Genomic DNA, 21710 nt, shown 5'->3' with positions numbered 1-21710 from the left:
GATATGAAATACTTCCTTTTATTTCTTTTAATGGTGTGATTTGTCAGAGCTCCCTGCTGGTGGCAGCCTTCAGTGATGCGCCGGTTGTTCCTCCAGCTTGACAGAGCACACCTGGTTTACGAGGAGTCTTGCTTTTGCAACTCCAAGGAAGAACAGAAGAAAACTAACAAATCAGAGGACTAAACTGTGACTTTATTTTGACACCAGAGATGATTGTCATAGGACAGCGAAGCACATTACAAGTTGTATTTAAGACAGTTTCTTTCTACTTGTTTTACAGCCTGTAGCTCGCCCCAGCCAATACAGGATTGCCAGACCCTCCTCTCCTGTTCAGTAGCTCCCTATCAATAAAGGTTTTCTATTGCCCTGTGGTATTGAAGATGCAGAGGATGGGGAAAGCGCATTTATTCATAGGGATTACAAATATACCTACGTTATTTTAGGTATAAATGGAAATAGGATCTTAAGGAAACTGTTCAGTAAACTTTTTGCCCAGGTAAAATCCCTTGCAACTGGGTGTCAAGTGCACTGACGTGATTGAAATAACTCCTTGAAAATAAGTGACCCAGGTCTGTTCCTGTTATGTCTCTGTGAAAAGCTGGACTCCAAAGCTGTGTGAACAACCCTGGTTCATTGTGATGTAATTTGGCGACACTCTGAAGGTGTTAAAGGTCAGTACCAGTAATTGCTTCAGAGCTGATTAAAGCAGTTGGGGAAAATCCAGTCCTCAAGTCCCTTACAGACTGTTGAGAACAGCGTGTCTCGGCTGATTTGGGGACAGCATTGCTTGGTAGCCTTCTGTCAGCTCCTTCCACGTTGCTCTGACCTAGGCTGCCCTACAGACACCACCAGCACGGCGTGAGCAGTCCCTGCAAACCCCAGGCCTGTGGAGCTCCAGGCTCCTGTTGGAGCAGGGAGATCTGCAGCTTCTGCCTCTGCTGGCTGGAAGCAGTGCGGTGCTTCTTGTTGCCTTTTCCACTGCTGAAGGCAACCTGCAGGTTGGACAGGTGTCATTCGGACAGCAATAGTGAATATGTTTCAATTTTTTTCCCCAAACAAAAGGGCTGGAAACAGCTTTAAATGAAAAAAAAAAAATCAAGAGTTAGCTTGAGTAGCAGGAACGTGAACCTTGACCCAAACGTGTTTATCCTCGTGTTCTCATGTTCTGATTTAACTTTCTTTTTTTTTCTTGTTGTCTGAGGAAGGAAAGTGAAACTTGAGGAGTGGTGTAGCGGGGATTGTTTTTGAATACCTCCATGTCTGTAAGCAGCCTGTTGGTATCTCAAACGAACTTTGCCTCTACTACAAATAAAGACAGGCTGGTGGTGGAGGATAACGGGTTGGTGAAGAAATACCCAGTTAAGGAAAGCTTATTTTAAGCTGTTCACAGCTGCGAATCTCTGCAACATCCTTCTACTGCTAAGGACGTGCCAGTTTTTTAAAATTGGAAACTTAAACATGGGGACAATAAGTGAACCGTGGTATGTAGGGTTTTTTGCTACGTAGGGTAGGTATAGGTACATAGGGGTTTTTGTCATGTGAGGCAGGTGGAAGAATGACAACTAAGTAGTTGAAAAGGAACACTTAGTAAAATTTAGAAAACTGAAGTTCATTTTGACTGGTAACTATTTAGGCTTAATGGTTAATGCTGCTTAGTTTTGTGTTTGGGTAGCTGAACCTACAAGATGGTGTCACATCAATAATCGTAAGGCCGAGACAAAGTTGTGCAGAAGCTTACGTTTCTCCAGACGCACGTATTAAAGTGCACCTGGCTAAACTGATCCATCAGAGCTCTGAGCACCACAACTCGCTGGCAGGTACTGGGAAGCATGGGGAGGGAGCTGGGCGTTGTGCTAAAGGTTTAAGCACCCACGGGGGCTCCTGTGTTGGAGGGCAGCTGTGGGGCCTCCCCTCCGGTGTGGGGTCCCTTTCCTTACCGCCGCACAGCCACGGGTGGTGGCTGGGAAGGCTGGCTGTGGCCGTGGTGCTGATCTTGGTAGGTTTTGGGGATGCCAGGAAGCCACTGAGGGCCTGCCGGTCTGAGAACTGGGACCTCCTCAACGGGAATGAATGTGTGGGAAGCAGGGCAGTTCACTTCAAAGGCCATAGGGACGACGGTGAGCCCTGTAAGAAGATTCAGCAATTCTGCGAGAGGAAACAGTGCAGACCACAAAATTACTCAGTGTAGGTGGGATGTTCCTTGTCCTGCTCTGAGCAGAAAATAGTGTCCGTGCCTCTGAGGAAGTGGCACAGCCCCCCGAGGAGGTCACTTCTGCTTTTGTCCTCATTCAGATACAGCCACGCACCATCAGCTTCGATAGTGACCGCGTAGCTTGCGGTGAACAGAGTGTGCTTCATTTCCTAACCTCTCATTGCTGACTTCCCTGCATGGGTCTGGGTAGATCTGCTGTTTCCAAACCTAGCTTCTGCAGCAGAGTAAAACCTGCCTTTCAGCTACAGGGAGCCCTCCGTTCCCGCTGGGTGAAAAGGCCCGAGAGCGCCCTGCTTTGTGCGATGGCTCAAATTGCATCAGCTACCCCATCAAAACCTGCAGCTAGAGCACAGAACTCTGAATGCTTAATAGTTGGGAACACTAAAACTGGCAGTTAACATCCACTTCTTTGTGGTCTTCTGTCCTGGAAATCTGAAGCTTTTTATTTTTTTTTTCCATTAGGTGTGTAAGATGCCCCTGACTTGATTTAATTTCCTGGTTTTCTTTTCTTGAGCTGTGCAATGCCACATGCTGCTAGAGAAAGGATGCTCTTTTGTATTCCTGTTTCTTGGCAGCTCCTTGTCTTCGTCTACCTCTCGTGATGTGCCGTTTTGTATTCCTTAACTTCATAAGTGGCTTCTAGTGGTTGTAGTTTAGTGTTTAGAAGTTCCTTGCTCTTAGCTTTCTGTTATGTCATCCTTAAGACACTGCAGTGACTCTCTGTAAGTCATGCATCACAAGAAGAAATTGTAAATGCAATTTATTGATCTTGTAATACTCAGAGACTCTCTAGCTGTTTTCAGTTTCTCTGTTATTCAGTGGGAATTTTTTTCTTATCAACTGTTTGGAAGGAGGAGAAGATGCACTTTTTTGGTTTATAGAAAAAATGTGGATGCGTTTCTTAGTACCAAAACCAGACTTTTTCTCATTCTGCCTTCTGTCTCTGAGACCCTGTGGTGGGTCCTGTCGATGGGCTGGAGCGTGCTGAGTAATGCTGCTGAGGTTTCTCACCGTAGCTCAGGTACTTTATGGGGACATCCCATTTCTTAAGGTCCTTCTCTTGCAATTCTCCATCATAGGTTGTGGAGAATGAGTGCCCTGTTAGTTATAGCTTAGCCACAGTGAAACAGATGATAGAAGTTAATTACCTAATCATTACAGAATGGGTCAGTTACTTTAGTAGATTATCATTTTCTAAGTAGTAATAAACATTTTTTATTGCTGTAGGAATAACAGTTTCTTTCCTGACAACTCAAAATGAAGCGTTCATAGACGCACACCTTTCTCGCCATACAGATGTTTTTTTCCCCACCCTTGGTCCCGTGCTTTCAAGGTGTTTTCATGTGCATCAGCAGCTCAGTAGCGTACTGTAGAAGGCTGCATGAAAACACACACTGAAGTCGTGTTGTACGCATGCATCTGCACATACGTGTGCTTGTCCTGCTGCTTCCGCAGGTTGGGTGGCTGGCCTCAGAGCTGCCCTTGTCCGTCCTGTTGGCGCTGCCGGCACGTGGGTAACGGCACGCTGTCGCCACCGGCTGTGGGCGGCCTGGTGTCGGGTATGCGGGTGCTGGGCGGGAAGCTCCTTGGACCATCCAGGGCTGCCCGGTGTCGAGGAATGCCCTGGTGCCTGAGCTGCTCGTTCAGCCTCAGCCGCGTGTCTGCCTCCGGAGGCTGCGAGGCTCAGGCCCCACGGGCAGCAGGGCCTTGTCGGGGTCGGGGTTGGGGTTGTGCCTGGCTTCTGGCCTCCCGCTCCTCCCGCAGCGCCTGGCGTTGTTTCGCGGTACCCTTCCACATCCAAGCTTCCGGAGATGTTAACGCGGGTTACACCTGCGGCCGTCCCGGGACGTGGGGAGCGTCCCCAGAGGCTCGGCTCCACCAGCGAGCCCCGGCAGTGCTGCCGAGCTCTGCTTCAGCCGGTGTGTCAGCTGCGGGCTGAGGAAGGAGCCGGCCTCCCTCCCTGGGGACCGCTCGTCGGCCTCTCCTTCGCACAGACAGCTTCTATAGAACCATGACAAGGTGCGGGGAGAAACCTGCAACTGCTGGATTCGTAACGGGTTGGCTTGTCAAAGGTAAGTTTTATGTGTGTAGGCCATGCGCACCTATGGAATATATATGTATTTAGGTTAACTGTGCACCCAAACATTCTTAATTTAAGGCCTTTTATGTCAGCTTTTCCCTTGGTGAATTTATAGCTAAGCATAGTTCGTTAAAAATATCTGAAGAACAGTTTGTAATGAACACGCTATGCGGGCAAACAGCATTGCTGTCACAGAAATGTCACGTAGGTTGAAAATTCAGATGTCTGTTCCCAGCTCAGAAATTCATGGAAGTGCATTTCCATAGCTGCACGGACAGATGCAGAAGCTCTTGCTTCTTGCTGTAATGCTGAAATTTAACTTCTTATTTCAAGAACACTGAAAGCTCAAATTAGAAACCACTTCTTTCTGCCACGTGTTTTGCTATTTCTGGTGGGGGAGTTGTTCCCAGAAGATTGGGATCGGCCTAACCTGGTCAACCTGGCAGCTTGGCAGATCGCTAGGGGGCGGCGGTGTCGGGCCCCGTGGGATGTTCGGCCAAGCTTCACCTTGGACCCGTTGTACCCCTCCACAGCCCTGTGTGTGGGCCTGTCCCGAGCAAAGCCTGGGTGTTGGTAGGTAGCTGTACAAGCTGCTTGATGCCGAGGGCTTGACTAAAACCATTGATACTGGGCGTTTAAAAGGAACTTGGTGTGAAGAGCTTTTCTAGCTGTGAGGCCTGACCAGGATCTTGGTTCTGTGTCCCCTGGGATCCGGGCCGTACACGTCCCCGTAAGGTACAGGATCTCCGCCTCAAATGGCCCGAAGTCGAGGGCCAGCCGGTAAGTGTGGTGTGGGGAGGGCGGAGGGAAGGCAGAGGTATTTACGAGGAGGCTGCGCTTTGTAGGTTCGTAGCGGAGATGTTCCGTTTGTGATCTGGTCTTGTGCCACCGCTAAGTTCGAACAGGACTTTGTTGTGTCAGCGCTGCGAAGGACAGGTTTGCAGTCACTGTCTCCAGTTCCAAGTTTCTGAGATGAACAAGGAAATTAAAATAAAAGAGAGTGATGATGTGGGAAAAAGCTCTCTAAACCAAACTCCCTGTGACGAATTTTGAACCACTGAGTGGAGCTCCAGAAAGCCGTTATCAAATATCATGGGTAATGGAGCTATTCCGAGAAAAAAAGATGTCTTAATTTCAAAGGTAATGATCCTTCTTTTAGAGATCCTTCGATGCACAAGAGAAGAATCCTTAAACTGTAAAATAATAAAAGAAATCAATGTTTCTTTTAATGTGCTTCATGTCATAGTTACTGTAAGGCCTTCAGTTGCAGGTTAAGTGTTAATGTTATACTGAAAGGGACCCAGATATTTAAACAAAGGTAATTAGAAAATTAGCCTCAGCTGTATCAGACCCCCCCTTCTTCAGTAAGCCTCCCTGGAGGAAAAACAGTGTTGGTTTCTGCTCCTTTTTAAAAAGGATCATTTCAAAAATCTGTCATAGATGTAGTTATGCAAGCGATGGAGCTAGCAAAAGATCGGGTGTGGTAATGTTCGGATGCTGGAGAAAGCAAAACTGAATGATTGGAGCAAGTGTTCGTGCTGCTACAGAAATAGTAATGTGGGTTAGGTTAAAAAAGGCATTGCAGTCCTGCTGTATGATCTTGTATGTTTACAGATAATCTGGGAATGTAGTGCTTTGACATCTTGCATCCAATTTGCTTCGTTTTTTAAAATGTGTTGCAGCTTAATAGCTGCGTTTATCTTGTTTTAACTACGTTTATCACCTTTGTCACTGGGGAGTAAGTTACTCTCATTTCTTTAGTACTAATGATCATTTATTTCTTGCAACAGTCTTTGATCCCCATAGCCTACGCTATGACGCTGTCTCACCCACTCCCCTTCGTGGCATCAGCCCCCTCCCTGTGCTCGGCCTCCGTGTCCTTCGGAAGCTGGCTCTTCCTTTCGTTAGGCTTCTGCACCTGTGGTAGGGCCGTGGGTTTCGAGTGAGGATGAGGCAGTGTCTGGGGAAGAACTTTATCTGAAACGCAAAGTGGGAGCCAGGAACGAAAGCCTGTACGCGACTTCTCAGGTAGATAACTGACTTAGCTGCTTCTTGAAGTACAGATGTCTACAGGCGAGGGATTGAAGTTACCTTGTACTTACTGAAGGTGCTGGAAGTGTCACTGGGGAAGAAGGAAGAGGTGGGTTACTCCCTTTTGCTCCTTGTAGGGAATGCTAACAGATCCAACAACGAAAAATGAAATACAGATCAGTAACTTAAGTTGTGCCAAACCGCTCTGAGCTCTTTCTTTGGCAGCTGATATTCTAAACAAAAGAAATTCAGTAAGTCTTCTTTCTTTGCGGAGGTCATTAAAATATTTTGTACGATAGAACAAGATTGGGAAAGGTGGTGGTTGGTTTAAGGGTCAAAGTGAGTTAGCCAGGTCCTGAGTAAGATGTCCAAGGGCAGAATTGTAAGAGGAATATTGAGCTGGAGGAGGACCACTGGAAGAGTTTCTTAAGGATTGGGCTGGGCATTGTCTTGTTTTGATATAATTAATGACTCTTCTCAGCATGTATTGGGGAGACAAATGAATTAGTAGAGCTCACACAGAGAAAAGTCAGGATGACTGGAAAGAAAATGTTAGAGGTAGGAATGGGATGAAAATGAATAATATAATGTGCAGTGCTCTGTATTTAGTGAAGATTGTTTGAAGGGGAATATTCTTACTGATCTACGTGGCGATAGTGAAACATCCGCAGAAATGAAGCGTTTGGTTCTGGTCACCCTCTGCAGGGAGCCGCAGAGTGCAGTGGGTGCAGGAGGGGACGCGAGAGGTGATCCCAAACGCTGCGAGAGGGCTCGAGGGAGCTCTGGGGCAGGGCGGTTCTGTGACCACGGCCAGGTGGGCTTGGAGGGGGCAGGACGTGCTGCTGGGGCTGGCTTTGTTCATCACCAGACACCGCACCGTGGTTGTGTGGGACGAGACTCCAGCCCAAGGTGCTCTTTGGTAATTTGTCATATTTTTGGTAAATGCAGTCTCACTTTTACCACTTTTGCAAAGGACTGTATCAAAATCTGTTGAATTTTGTTGGGATTGATGTGAAATGTCCATGCAGAGCTTCCTGTGAAGGGAGATGATGGTGAGGAGGGTTTCCTTTCACCAAATGCCTACAAAGGCTTCAGAACCAGAGTGTGCGCAAAAGGAGAGCCTCGCTCAAGTTCCAGTTTCTGGCTTTGCCTTGTAGTATCCTGCTTGACTTGTAGTATCCTGTTGCCAGTCGTGTAGTTGGTGATCACCCGTAAGCCCCAACCCGAGCACGCAGCACAACGTGCGAGCCCAGCCTGGCTGCCAGGTGGCTGTGTGCAGACTGCTAAGTGTCTGCTTTGGGACGGGCAGGAGCAGAATCCGGGCACTATTTTGCGGACCAAACTTTGGCTGCCCAGTCCCATGTCCTTTAGGTAACAGGAACCACTGGTCTCCAAGCCGCACTTTTCCCCCAGGAGGAGGAGGGTTCAGGACTGCAGAACCTGCTGCAGGGGGCGCGGTGCCGCGGGCTGCCTCGTGCACCGCTCACAGCGCGCTGGGATCCGTGGGCACCCGGCCCTGGGGCTCTGGGTGGCCTCTGTAACAGCAAAGCGTGCTCGCCTGTCCTGCTGACGACCACTTGGCTTTACATGCCTATGACGTCTGTGAGCTTAATGGCTTGTAGTCTAGTGTTCTGTCATTCTTTCCTTCTCTCTTGCCTTTGTTGATACTGAAGGCCTTTTTTCCTCTTACATAAATAATTGTTGAAGTTTTGGCCAGTGCGCACAGTTATGGAAGCTGTAGTAAGAGTACAAAGAGGCCCGAGCCCTTTAAGGCAAACTGGTGGTAGTGCGGTAGTGTGGTTTCCCTGTCTGTGAACGGCCTCTCTGTGCTGGGTAATCACCCTTCCCATCGCTACACCTGCTCTCCTAGCAGGCACCGTGCAGGCTGCTCCTAGAAGAAGATTCAATGCCATCGTCTGATGCTTTGCTTTTACAGGTCTTCCCGTTTGTGTGTACAAGCACGCTCTGTGGTTTTAGTTCAAGCTACCTGCAGTTAAAGCCAGGTCACGCATATATCACCTCCACTGTTGGTATCGTACAGCTATAACCTGACTTTTCACACCAGGAGTCAAGCAGTACTTAATAGTTTTGTGTAAAGAATTTATCTGATTTTTAAAAGCTGGCTAGAAGCTATATTGAGGTATTCTGTTCGGAAGATATAAAGGAGGAATAAATAGTGAAGACTAAAGATTAACTCCTATTCTTCTGTGTTACAGCTAGGTGTGTCCCATCATCATGTTCTGGAAGTTTGATTTGAACACAACATCGCATGTGGATAAGCTGCTGGATAAAGAAGATGTGACACTGCACGAGCTGATGGATGAAGATGACATCTTACAGGAGTGCAAGGCTCAGAACCGCAAGCTGCTGGACTTCCTTTGCCAGCAGCACTGCATGGAGGAGCTTGTCAACCTCATCACACATGAGCCCCCTGTGGATATGGACGAGAAGGTCCGCTTCAAGTAGGTATTTGTTTTCTGTCCTACATGAGGAAAACTGAATGAGAGATCTCGATGTTAGAAATGCTCTGGTGTACAATGACACAATATTTTTGGCCTTGCAAAAATCTTCCAAATACTGAGAAATATTTCACAGCATTCTCATATTTGTAGTGAATTTTCAGAAGCTTATTTCTTTATTATTAATGTTTTTTCATTGATATTGTCTAAAAAAAAGTCTTGTTGTTTCTTCAAAACTTTGCAAGCAGAATGATCGGTATCCCAATAGTTTCTTTAGTACATTTTTATCAAAATTAATCATAGAATATCTGAGTTGGAAGGGACCCACAAGGATCATGGTGTCCAACTCAAATTGCAAGCAAAGAATGAGCATTATGCTCAGAGTTATAAATTTCTGAACTTGATTGGTTTTCAGTAGTCAACCTAGAAAAGAAATTGATTTGTACAGCGAATAAAACACGTAATGTTTTCCATGTGCTGCGTATGCAGAATCTGTTGGTTTCATTGTTCCTATAGTGAGGGAGAGCACCTGTGTAAACAACCTCTTTCTTATGATGGTGAACTCCTTAGATGTGCCTGGTTCTCGTATCAAGTTGTATTTATACATCTTATTTAAGTGTATACTTGAAAATATTTGCATTTCGAATTTGGGAAGTTTGTTTTTCTTTGCTAAGTTTATGTAAAAATAAAAGGCTGCTTGCTCCATGTATAAAGAAATTAATAAAAGCATATGAGTTTGTCGCTGTGGGAACGGGTCAGTGTTGGTTTTTGCTGTTGTTGCTAGAAATCCACAGAAGAAAGGATGGGATTGTTTAGATTTATTATTTCCATGAGACAGTCAAGTCTGTTTAGGTGACTTTCCAGATAAGGAAATGCCAGAAAATGCATAATGTAGTAACTTGGAATAATGTATGGCTGATTCTGCAAGGCTTCTGCTATCAAAGCTGAATTGCCAGAAGGAACCAGGAGTATTATTTTTATCCTCTTGTCCTACAAGTGCGAATTTCATACGGGTACTTTTCAGCCAGGAACACGGCACACAACCATTGCTCAGAGCCTGTGGGGTCTCCTCCGCGGGGATCTCCAAACCCGCCTGGATGTGGGGCTGGGCACCTGCTGGGGCAGGGAGGAAGCAGGTGGACCCAGAGGTCCCTTCCCACCTCAACCAGCCTGGGATTCTGGGATTCTTCTTTGGACTTGTTGCATTTCCCGTAGCGTATCAGAATAACTGCCTTACCCGTGGGTGACTGGCCTGGAGCTTCATGCAGCTCTCTATCCATATTGTTTTCACATCTCACCTAAAACAAGCTCAAACCCCAAATCTCTTACTGAAGTTGATAGGTAATACTTTTCCTTAATAAAGGAAAACTTTGATTAAAAGTTAATGAGCTGAGAAAACGTTGAACAATGTGAGACTTGTGGCCCTTTACCGGAGTGTGTGCACGATGAGGTACCAGGTGCCAAGGACCGTGCCAGCACTAATTCGTACATTTCCCGTTGCACTGCAGAATACTCTAGTACTTCATAAGCCAGGCCATATTTTTATTTCCTGTATTTTGAGATTCTCATGAGACAGTTCATATCTCCGCTCCTGCGTGCTGTGGGATGAAGTAGAACAGCCTCTCCTTGCCAAACAGGTGAAGCATAAGGAGAGTGGAGGCAAACAGATTTCTCAAGAAACAAAATCCATAAAGGAGGCTCTTCCATGAAGAGGGAAGCTCAGTTTGAGAGCGCTTACTTCCACGTGCCCCTGGCTTTCGCAGGCAGGCTGGCATGCCTCTGCGGCAGGGTTTGAGGGTATGCGTGTGGTTTAGGCAGCCCCAGGTCCCGGGGGCAGGACAGGGGCAGCCCCGGGCTGGAAGCAGCCTGCCTCCAGATGCCTCCAGCGGTGCGGTCCCTGTGCTGGCAAGCTGGAGGAGCATCTGCTGTTGGGGGGGCCCTGAGTCCACAATCTAACTTAGAGATGTGTGTCTTCCTCTAAGAGCGGTGTGTGAGGTGCCTGCTGGAAAAGCAGGTGTAGTGATGGGCAGGGTGACTGTCCAGTGCAGAGGAGAGAGTGCTCAGCTCCTGAGAGCTGCGTGGCGACCTGCTTGCTGGGACAGAGCTGGTCTCATGAAGCATTTCTCTGGAAGTGCTTCCAGCACTATGCACAGATGCATGGAGCAGTCATGGAGCATTTCCAAAGCAGGGTGAGGCACTGGAGAGAGGGTTGAGAGTCTAAGAGTATTCAAAACCAGGCATCCTTTTGGAATACATAAAAACCTACGGGAGAAGAATAGACTAAGTCCAAGTAGAACCCAATTTTTGGCCCTTAAGAAAAGGTGTTAAAAGTTTTTAGACAGTAACAGGGAAGAGAGAAACTTGGTAGATCTGGAAGGCTGTGCAGCTCAGAAGAATGCGTGCTGTAGAACCGGGGTCATCACAATGCTGTGTTCTTGAAATGTCAGTAGGATGGAAATGAGTTCAGAAAGGAGACTGCACAGGACAGCTCAACAGTAAATCCCCTTCTAACCACGGCATGCAAAACTAAGCAACCCAATGAAGACCTATAGCAATCAAAGCAGTGTTAAACTATTTGAATTGTAATGTCCATTTATAACGAATTTGTTAACCTACTAAGGGGTCTCAAAACTCTCGAGACCATGCAGCTCAGGAGGACAGCTCATAACTGCTCGACGAGCTGTTTGTTGAGTGAGATGAAGTTAGCAGCAGCGTGGAAGCCTTACGGTTGGGATGCAGCGCCTGAATGGAAGGGGTGAAGAAAAGGCTGCGAGAATTGGACACTCTGTAAGAGTGAGAGATTTCATTTCTTCACCTGGTGCCAGGATACGTGTCATGGGGAGGCACAGTGCGTGAGTTCTTAGGAATCAAGAATGCCTTTTGCGTGGAGCAATGAGTCAGAAAAAGGAAAAGCAACTCTTCATATAACCTTGCGAGTTCTAAGAAACATAACTTGTAAAATCATTTTGTAACAGTAACCATAATGTACTCAAACTTACCATCCTTGTAGGAGCAAAAAGACATAAGCAGCATTATTGGGGGCTTGGGGTTTGCTTTTCATGACTTTGAGACACAGAACTGCACACGTGAGGAGACTGGTTAGGAGGTGAATGATGCTGTAAATGGATAAAAAGCCTGTGGTGCGTGCAGGGGTTGTATTGATTATTAACATTTAAACATTTTAACATTGATTATTAACATTTAAAATAGTAGGAGACCGGCTTTGTTAAAGACAAATAACGCAGTACAGGTAGAACTACATCCTAAAAAAGGAAGGCTGTGTCCAGACATGGAGAAAGGTTACTGTGGCTGGGCTGTGCGACTGGACAAGGGCATTCTGAGAAAGCTTGCTGAAGGCAAAACCCCTGATACTCCAAAGCCATCAAACCAAGACAACCCATCAAACATGTAGGGTGGAGAGATGATCAGTGCGAAGCAGATGGGAGCATTGCAGAAAATCTAATTAAATGGTCTGCGGTGGTGCTCGCTTCAGAGACTTCTAAGGGGATTCCCAAGTGGTGTCTGCCTTTGAGGGAATAGGCAGAGGAACTGTCTCAAACCGGAGCACCTGAGGAAGTACCTTTGGAAACAAATCACTTGCCAGGATTCGCTGCTATTTGCCTGAGTGATTTGAGGAATTTGAATGCAGAGCAGGTCACCAGCAGAGCAGAAGTGGGAGATGAGACCCAAGTTCTTCGTGGGACTCGAGGGTGGTCCAGGTCTGTGAGCCAGAAGATCCGGCTTGTGCAAATGGAAGGAGAAAAATCGTTATGAAGTTGTGCTTCCGAGACACCTTTCCACATGCTGTCTCCTTGCCGTTGCCCAGTACAGCTTCTCTAGAGGGAAGTCCGGCTTCGCAGGTCTCAGGAGCTGAGTCTGATGGGGACAGTGAGGCCCGTGGGTGAGGGCGGCGGGCCTCGCGTGGTGTGAGCGCTTCCCTAAGAAGTCACCTTAGGGTGCTAAGGAAAGCCTGGAGAAAACAAGATGTCATGGGAGAGCAAAGAAGGCTCTGTTACCAATTAATGACTGTTTAAAGAGAGGAAATACATGCAGAGGAGAAATGGGCAGTTCCATCTTTCTGGATTTGCACTAATCTGAGTCCTAAGCTGTTTGATATGTTCCTGCGTGAACCAAGAGGGAGGATGAATTGTAAATGTGGAATGGTGAGATTGTAAAATTAGTGAGGTTGGTTAAATGAAATGGTAGAAAGGTTTCATGGTATTGTATGGCCAAGTAGAAGTAAAGCAAATGTAGTCTCTGCTGATTGTGTGTACGGCTGATGACCCAAGCTACGAGTGCACGTTGGTGGGCGTCAGATCGGCTTTTACATCCTGGAAGGCCTCTGAGTCTGGGTGACCTGGAAGTCCTCCACAAACAGCGAACACAAGGTGTGCTCGGGACTAAAGGCACGGCTTCACACAAAGCAGTTCGGTGTCTGTACAGAACAAGTTACGGTTCTGTAAGCCTTGTCTTGGCTCTTTATGTGCTGCCAGGACACGAAGAATTTTCCTTGCTGAGAACCGAATGGAACCGGGATGAATAAAGCCAGGCCTACGCTGAGAAGGCTGAGGCGCGGGATCTCTTCCAGAGTAAAAATCTATTGAGTGAATATAAGAAAAGTAAACCAGTGGCCGTTCAGAGGGTAAAGGTGGGTGCGAGGTTGGTGTACTGGAATTGTGGCAGCCGCAAGGAAGCCCCAGCACGAGCTGAGGGTGGGCAGGAACCCCCGGGCCAGCAGGACGTCCCGCCAGGAGGGGAGCCGCAAGTGCACGGTGCCCGGGCAGCCCCGCGGGCGAGCGGGCAGCCACCTGGAGAAGGAGCTGCAGGTGCCAAGAGCAGCGTCAGACACAGATCTCCTCTCCTGGTGTCCTGCCCCTGGCCGTGGTCCTGGCGGCTCCGTTTCGTTCCGTGCTCGAGAAGCGAGCGTACCGTCAGCTCACCCAGCGACAACTTTCCTCCTGCCCGCTCCGTTCCCGTGAGCCCCAGCAAGCTGCGCCTCTGCCTTGCCAGCCTGGGGCCGGGGCCAAAATTTGTGAGTACCTGCAGCAATTGCACGGTTCCCTCTCTGCCAGGGGGTCGGCAGGTTAGGAAGCACCGTCCGGTGCATCAGACGGGCTGGGCTTGCGGGGGTGGGAGATCAGGGCTGGGAACAGGGGCCCGGTTTCAGGCTCAGGCGGTGCCGTCAGGGTTTCCTTGTGGCTTTCTGTTGCAGGTGCTGAGGGCAGAAGTCTGACTCTTTTCAGCTAAGAGAAAGGCACAGCAGATAAGCACTGCAGCCCGCACTCTGTAGGGCAGTTGCAGGTCGTACTGCAAAGGAATTCGCAGACATGAGCGTTTTCCGGTTGTTTACACAGCTCTTTTTTGCATTTCTCTTTAATTTGAAGTTAAGGTTAGACGAAATCTGTCTGTTTATTGAGAGATTGCATCAGTTTGCCTGTTCTGCAGAAGTTAAGGTGTTCCCTTTGTGTTGTAGTGACGGTCATGGTATTGCAGAAGTGTTTTATATTGATTTTGGAGTCGGCTCATATCTAAAGTTACAAAAAGCACGCCTTACAGAATTACTAAAATGGGAAAAATGTGTTGGATTTGTGTCTCATGGAATGGCACAGTTGTTACTTGGAAAGTGACTGCACTAAGGAATGAATGTGCACTTGCAACAGGACTATTCTGTAGGATATTTTGATGTGATTAATTTAATTGGCTGATTTTTAAATACGTAGCAAATTTGCTTTTTGATTTTGAAAAAAACAACCACCAACAGATTACCAGCTCTGCTTGCAGAGAGAAAATGACTCAGGCTGAAACAGACAGGTTTTATTTTTTTCTCTGTACCACTTGGTAACAATCAAAACTACTTTAGGAAACAAGGGTCAGAACTGCCACTCAGTTTGGGAAGTTTGGGCTTCAGAAATGCTTCTTTGTGCTTAGAACCTGAAGCACTCGAGCAGACCGTGTCTTTATCTGATGTCAGTCATATGGGATGTTTGGTTTTCGTTCACCTCCAGTGGTGGAAAGAACAACTTTTCAGAAACATCACAGAAACCTGCTAAATATGCATTCTTCAAATCAGCCTTCAAATTTTAGGTTAATTTCAGTTGTGCAAATGGATTTATGTTAAAAGACTTCAAGAGATTTTAAGTGTACCGAAACTGATTAAACCCCACTTTTAATGATCAGAACTAACTGTGATTTGCAGGCAGCTGAAATGCATAATTCAGTGGCAAAAACCCACAGGTGACGTGCAAAGGGAACAGTTTTTCCTTACGTGTGCCATTAATGGAGATGACCCTTGTTTCTCCTGTTATTTTCTGCTCCCCCTGTCTCCAAGAGGGGTGGTCCTCCTGCTCTTTACTTTATAACTTTAAAAAGTGAAGATTTTCTTGAGAGTTTTCATTTCACCTTCAGTTGTTCTTGTTCCGTCCTAGATACCCAAACACGGCCTGTGAACTGCTGACCTCGGATGTGCCCCAGATCAACGACAAGCTAGGAGGGGATGAAACTCTACTGAATATCCTCTATGACTTCTTGGATCACGAGCCTCCTTTGAACCCGTTGCTTGCCAGTTTCTTCAGTAAGACGATTGGGAATCTCATTGCAAGAAAAACAGAACAGGTAGAGATGAGATTTGTCCTGATACATATGCACAAATTAATTCACTATCATGGTTTGTCTTGTACAGCAGTGTCCTTGCTATCCTCATGCTCTCACTATATTCTTAGAGTTGAAAAACAGCTTTACTCTTTAAGGGTGGAGTTGCAATGTAGGCTTTGGAAAGTTCTTCAAACTTTCTTGGTTAAGGGAATTGCTGACTCGTTTGGACACCTTTATATAATTTTTGTTTTGGAATTACAATAACAGAGATATTCCTGTGCTAAAGCTTTATTTTTGTACTAAAGCATATTGATACAGCCTTTGATCATTGCCCAGAACCTTCTTGTTATATAAATCATGCCTCAGTCTCTCTCCTATAAAAGAGGTGCTGGAAACATGTGCTGTATAGTATTTTAGAGAAAGACGTGTTCCAGTTCAGAGGTATTATTTTAAATGGAGATTGTTGGAAAGCCATACTGGAATGAAAAATTCTCCACCTTCACTAGTTCCTTGATACTCTTACTTCTGTGGGGCAGAGAGGAAAGAAAAGATAGCAAAAAAGATTCGATTTACTGCTGCCTTGAAATGAGAATGTTATTCTGTCTGCTGTCTGGAGAGTTTCTCAACCTTGTAGCTGTCTTGCATCAAGGCTGGTTGGTTGAGACAAGAACATGAAGTGTAAGAAGTCTGGTGGTGTTATGTCTGTTTGTTGTACTAGCAGCTGATGGTGACATTTTTATTTTTAGGTGATTGCATTTTTGAGGAAAAAAGACAAATTTATTAGCCTGGTGCTAAAGCATATAGATACATCAGCAATGATGGACCTCCTGCTTCGTCTCATCAGCTGTGTGGAGCCTGCAACTCTACGGCAGGAAGTACTGAATGTGAGAATTTGCTTCTTTTTTCTTTACAAGATGAGAACAAGGCTGTGTGTTTGTTTGTTAAGGAATATAATTCTGGTTGTCCTTTATTATGAGAGCGGATCCACTCTTCTGAGAGCTGCTTTTGTTAGTGCTAGAGTCTGCACGTCGGTCCCATTGGGTACGTCAGCCTGTTTGCTTGCGCGGAGCGAGCCTGGTTCAGTCGCTGGCAGTAAAGGATTTTCAGCTCGTTTTTCCATATAGCAACCAGTGTTTACTCTATCTGTTTTTGCTCTGACAAAGGAAATTCGTAATCTTTCCCAGCGTTCACAATTTCATACTAATCATTTGGGACACTACTTTGTTTAATTCCTCACCGTTTTCAAAGGTGTATGAGATTTTCGGAGATGATATCCTGTGTCTCCTCTTCCCCCTTCCTCTTTAATATGCACCCTTATAAAATACCTCGCTGAGACACTTAGTTTGCTGTACAGGTAGGGCAAGTTTTTCTCCCCTCATAGCCCAGTCTGGGTGAGGCTGCCTCGTCCCCCCGTCTGTGAGCAGTCATGGAGGACTGCAGGAGGAAAGCCTACTTTGGCTCCTGCTCAGTAATCCACAAGAACGGTGTGCCGTATGGAAAACTGTACTCATGTCACTGAAGCCCAAACCAGTATTTACACTTTTGGCAAGCTTTGCTGTCTAAGTCTTCTGTGTCCAGAGCATTGAGCACACCAGTGGGTTCGCTGAGCAAGCGGACGCTCTTTGCTGAGACTCGCGATAGATGATTACATCGCTCAGTTCCCCCTCCCGGCCTTGCGGGGCGTAGTGCAGTACGCCTGCTGCTTCAGAGATGGAGAAAGTACAGGTGTAAATCGATCCTCACAGACTTCTACGGGCATTCACCCATGAAAGGCAGTCATCTTTTTTTTTTTAACAGGAAAGTCAGCAATTCAAAATGGTTAGAAATCACATAGTAATGCCAAGAAAAGAAATGGGAGGAAAAAGTCTTCAAGAGATGGACTGACGTGGGAAAGTGACGATGGAGGAGTCCCTGGAAGAGAAAGCAGCTTTGCAGGAAAGGCCCAGCCAGACGCAGGCAGGGATGGCCCGAGGGCTGGGGTTGCTCGCCGCTGCTTGGCGCTGCTGGCACCCGACAAGATGCTGGGGCCAAGCAGGGGGCTCACCAGCGCAGGACAGGCATTGCAATAGTGCAGCATAATAATTACTAGCATAAATGCAATTATTTTTCCTTCTGATGTTAAATGGCATTTTAACTGAGTAGCTTTTTCCCTGGTGGATGGCTTCCATCCAGGAAACTTCCCAATATCCAGGCTTCCAAATAACAACCATCCATAAACTGTCAAATGTGGATGCGATATATTTTAACCCCATCCTGTTACCTGAATCCCACCTGTTAAAGATTTCACACAGTCCAAAAAAAATGAAAACAAATTGAAGATACCATGTGGTACTGGAGGTGTGCCTGACTTTTTTTTTTCCAAATAGTCTTATTATCCTGGAGAGGTTAAAAATCTGGTGGCATGGGGTCTTCTCTTCAGAAGGACAGAAAGTAGTAGCAATACTGAAATGTGGGTTTGAATGGATAGAGTGGCCTTATATCAGTAATTGTGGTGATATATTCAGAAAATCAGGTCCCCAGAAAAGTTAATTTGCAATCTTGATTTTTGGCAGGAATTGGAAATTAAAGTTACACATCATGGACTGCTTTAGGTTTTCATCGAAAGGAGAAGTATTGTTTGTCAGGTAGTAGCTAGAGTGGATGTGAGCGGTTTTCTGTGTCAAAGCAGTCCGTATTTCTTTGGGATGATGGACTGCTCAAGAGGTACCGGGTTCTTTGGGTTTCAGCCGAAGGAAAAGTATCATTAGGACTTTTTCAGGAACTCACAGAGCTGCAGCTGGCAGATCTTCCCAGGGTCTCACTCCTGGTGGCTGCTCTTCTCCCAGTCGTAGCTGCTGAAAGCCTGGCGACAGGTCCCAGTGGTGCTGCGGATGCCGATGTCTGTTGGTCAGAACCGGCGGCTCCGGAGCTTGTCTCCCGTCCCAGCCTTCCAGGAGCCGACTGCTCAGCTCTGCCCTGCCCCCAGCACAGCTGGCTGCTGGCTTGTCCCGCACGTTTTGGTAGTGAGAGCAGCAATTCGATGGTAATCGTAACTCCGTTACCGCTCAGCATGGTGGAGTCCAGCAGTCTGCTGGTCTGGGTCTGCGCTGCGCTTCTGCATTTGCGTGCATTTAATCAACGTCTTATATACCGTGTCTTCCAAATTCCTCTGTGTTGCTTTCTTCTGTTAAAACAGTTCCTAGTTGGCTAATTACTCTACCCATATGCTGAACCTGCATGCAAACTTCGTTCAACAAGAGCTGTGTATGTTCACAGTATGTCCTCCAATGCCACAGTCAGGAGCTGTTCCCCATCTGCGCGTATTCCTCTGTGCAGTAGATGGTGTTTTGCATGGACATCCCGTGCCTTAGCTGTTTACCCATTACTTTTATAACACTGCGACAGCAGTTACACTTAATGTTTTAAGGTCTGCATGGTACCGATGTACATTACTACTGGATGGCACCTTAGGAGGTCTAATGTATCGGGTTATGCTCCAGCTACTTTCCAAGTAGAACATGAGTGCCATCTGAGCAACAAAATGCCTTCTACTGTTCATATGTGTGACTTAGCAAAAGCTGAAAACTTTGTCCCAGAAGAGTTTGAGAAGTGCTGTTGTTCACGAGAAAGTGCTGCTGTCGAGGGTGCCCCAGCAGGGCTGTGAAAAGACCACTTTCCATCTGACACAGCCGCGCTGGCAAAATACTGCTGCGAACTTCGGTTGGTTTATTATGTTCCTTGCTGCCTGGAAAGGTGCTGTTTTACCATGTCAGATTTATGAAGACGATATCTTAAGCTTTAAGTTAAGTAAAATTATACTCTGCATACCAAGTCTCACAGCATCTCTCATTAGGGTTTGATATCCACATTGTCCCTTTGACTTGGTAAGTCAGAGACTCCCTGATAATTGCACAGGAGTCTGTAATTCTCCATTTTAGGGATTCCGAGACTGTTAGGTGGTACTGGTGGCTCCGTTCTTTGTTCTGTTTTCTGCTGAATGGACCTTTTTCAGCGTGTTTGAAGTTTCCTTGGCTGCTCCTTGATGGGATGACGTTAGCCTCGATGGAGGTGCTCACTGTCTTAGTGCAGTGTTTGACATCCAGAGCCGAGTGAAGCAGGGCCAACAATTCCATGAGCACTTGAAGCTGGCATTGCCACAGAGAGCAGCAGTCTTGCTTCCACTGCCTCTTGCTGCTTGTTCTGCCCACCCAGCTCCTCTTGAATCTTTGCCAGCTGGAGTGTTCGTGTGGCTGTAGGGTGACATGGATTAGGGAATCAATACGACTGTGAAAACACCTCTCTTATTTGCATTCATTGACAGGATTGTTTTCGGCTGCATCAATTCCTTGTTTTATTTCTTTTCATTATTTATTTATTTATTTATTTATTTATTGCATGGCCTGGTACAATGATAAGGGAGTTGAAAAGGAGGAGAAGATAAGTGGATGAGTAGGAGCAGAGAGAAGGTTGGCAGTGCCATTTTGTATGTTCTTAAAGTGTCTGCAGAATTACAGTCTGTGGTGGTTTTTCCCTTTCTCTTCCCTAATCTGTAACCGAGGGCATACAGTTTACATGACAGTATGATAATTCTTTTTTCATTTCCTTTTTTTCATGCACGATAGAGGAATGCTTTGTTCGTGTAGTTCAGATTTTGTTGCTTAGAAGAGCTGTGCCATCACGAAAAAAACCTTGCTGGCACATGCTGTTCCTACATACTTCTGTCCTGGGTTTGACAGAAACACCACTGTATGAGGAAGCCTCCAGATTCAGCAGCCCATGGGTGGGTGCACTGTAAGTGAAATAATCTGTTGTCTACATTGCATCTTTACAGAGCTATCTCCTTCCTGTTTCGGACTTTCACAGTTGGAAATACTGGAAGAGTCTTTGTCAGAAACCTCTAAGGAGGTCCTTCCAGGTAGCTTGTCTTTCAGGCACTTGCCTTTTAATATCCTTGGACAAAACATTGTACGGGTGGATGACAGCATATTTTCTTTGATCACTGTCATTTGATCCTGGAATGTCTCTGTAAATTTGTAAAAGAAATAATATTAAATTTAAATAATTTACTTCTTGTGCAGCAGGAAGGCTCAAATGTAGGTTACTTCTTGAAGCATTTTTAGTATCAGGACAGATAAATGGCATCAAAGAAGTCTGTCCTCTGTCTGCATGTTATTAGTGTACAATCTTACCTAGAAAAACACAGAGAGACACAGTCACTATGAGAGGGCTCCACGTCTGATTTTGGTGGCATATACTTGGAATTCGTGTGAGGCAGATCCAGTTATTCTGGATGTCTCTTGTGCATTTCATGTTCTCGTGTTTGCATAAGTGTAAAAAGTCTAGCTTCTGCTTTATAGTCTTCACTGAGAAGAATTAGTCTGTCTTCCCCGATTCAGGTCTGAAGGAGAGAACCTGGCGTGACTCAGCCGGAGCAGTGAGTCACTGGGCTCTCACTGCAAAACTCCACCTGTGGGTTGCAGATTTGGTTACACCAGTCCACACAGCTGATAAGGTTTCCTTAGTAACTGGGAGGATGTGATCGGTGGTGTTCTGACGAGAAATCTGCTTGCCCTGGATGGATCAGTTTCTTCTCCCCGGGTACTGGTGAAGAGCGACCAGGCCCCACAGCTTCCCGGGCTGTCTGCCTCCCACAGAGACCCCTTGCTAGTTCTGCACTGCTTTGGTCGATCCGATGTTCCAGTTCTCACCTCTTGCACCCGGCGTATTGTGCAGCCTTTTCATCAGAGCCTAATGTGGGTGATGATCATAGCACAAAAACTGCATGTTGTCCTGCTTTTCTCTATTGCTTTTGCAGGTAACAAAACACAAGAAAAAAAAAAGGCAGACTCTCTATGCCATCTATGCCCTAAAGAAACTAGCTCCCAGGGCTGGATCAGACTAATGCAGATACCTTTCCATTCTAACAAAGGTTGTCCTACTGCAAAATCAGTCCTCAGCTGAGGGAAGTTTAATGTGAATACTTCCGTTAAGTGGCTGTTGATGTTTTGATCCTCAAAAGAATCAGGCAACTTAGGCTGTTGATTGCTGCAGAGTCCCTTGTTTGACTACCGTCCTCAATAAAAAAGCATGAACTTTTTTTCTGTGGCTGATGAGGAATATCCGAGCCAAAGTCACACTGTTATTAGGTGTATTTTCAGCAGGTTTTAGAAGAAGGAGTTTTGCTGATGTCCTAATATAACGGACTCTTTCAGGCTTTGACTTGCAACACCTGCAAAACCCATTCATAGCACAGTGCGGGTTGGAAGACCCCTGTGAAGGTCCAGTAGCCACCTCAGAGCAGGTCCCACCACTGCAGATTGCTCAGGGCCTTATCCAGATTGGTTTCCGTATCTCCAAG

General features: G+C 46.3%; 1 protein-coding gene and 1 long non-coding RNA gene across 5 annotated transcripts in view; both read left to right on the top strand.

The window, feature by feature from the left end:
* Nucleotides 1-21710, top strand: part of PPP6R2 (protein phosphatase 6 regulatory subunit 2) — a 100176-nt gene that overhangs the window by 33678 nt on the left and 44788 nt on the right. For all 4 annotated transcript variants that reach the window (XM_040545010.1, XM_040545018.1, XM_040545027.1 and 1 more), the window contains 3 exons: nucleotides 8540-8785; nucleotides 15208-15394; nucleotides 16120-16257. In XM_040545010.1, coding sequence (XP_040400944.1) covers nucleotides 8559-8785; nucleotides 15208-15394; nucleotides 16120-16257 — 552 coding nt within the window. In that variant the 5' untranslated portion in view covers nucleotides 8540-8558. The remainder of the gene's footprint in view (nucleotides 1-8539; nucleotides 8786-15207; nucleotides 15395-16119; nucleotides 16258-21710) is intronic.
* LOC121063984 lies at nucleotides 16301-21449 on the top strand. Its single transcript, XR_005816260.1, has 2 exons — nucleotides 16301-20267; nucleotides 20749-21449. It is a non-coding gene; the product is annotated as an uncharacterized LOC121063984 (long non-coding RNA).

The sequence above is a fragment of the Cygnus olor genome, chromosome 1 (assembly GCF_009769625.2).
Source record: "Cygnus olor isolate bCygOlo1 chromosome 1, bCygOlo1.pri.v2, whole genome shotgun sequence".
Classification (NCBI taxonomy): Eukaryota; Metazoa; Chordata; class Aves; order Anseriformes; family Anatidae; genus Cygnus; species Cygnus olor.
This window is presented reverse-complemented; position numbering and strand designations above follow the sequence as displayed.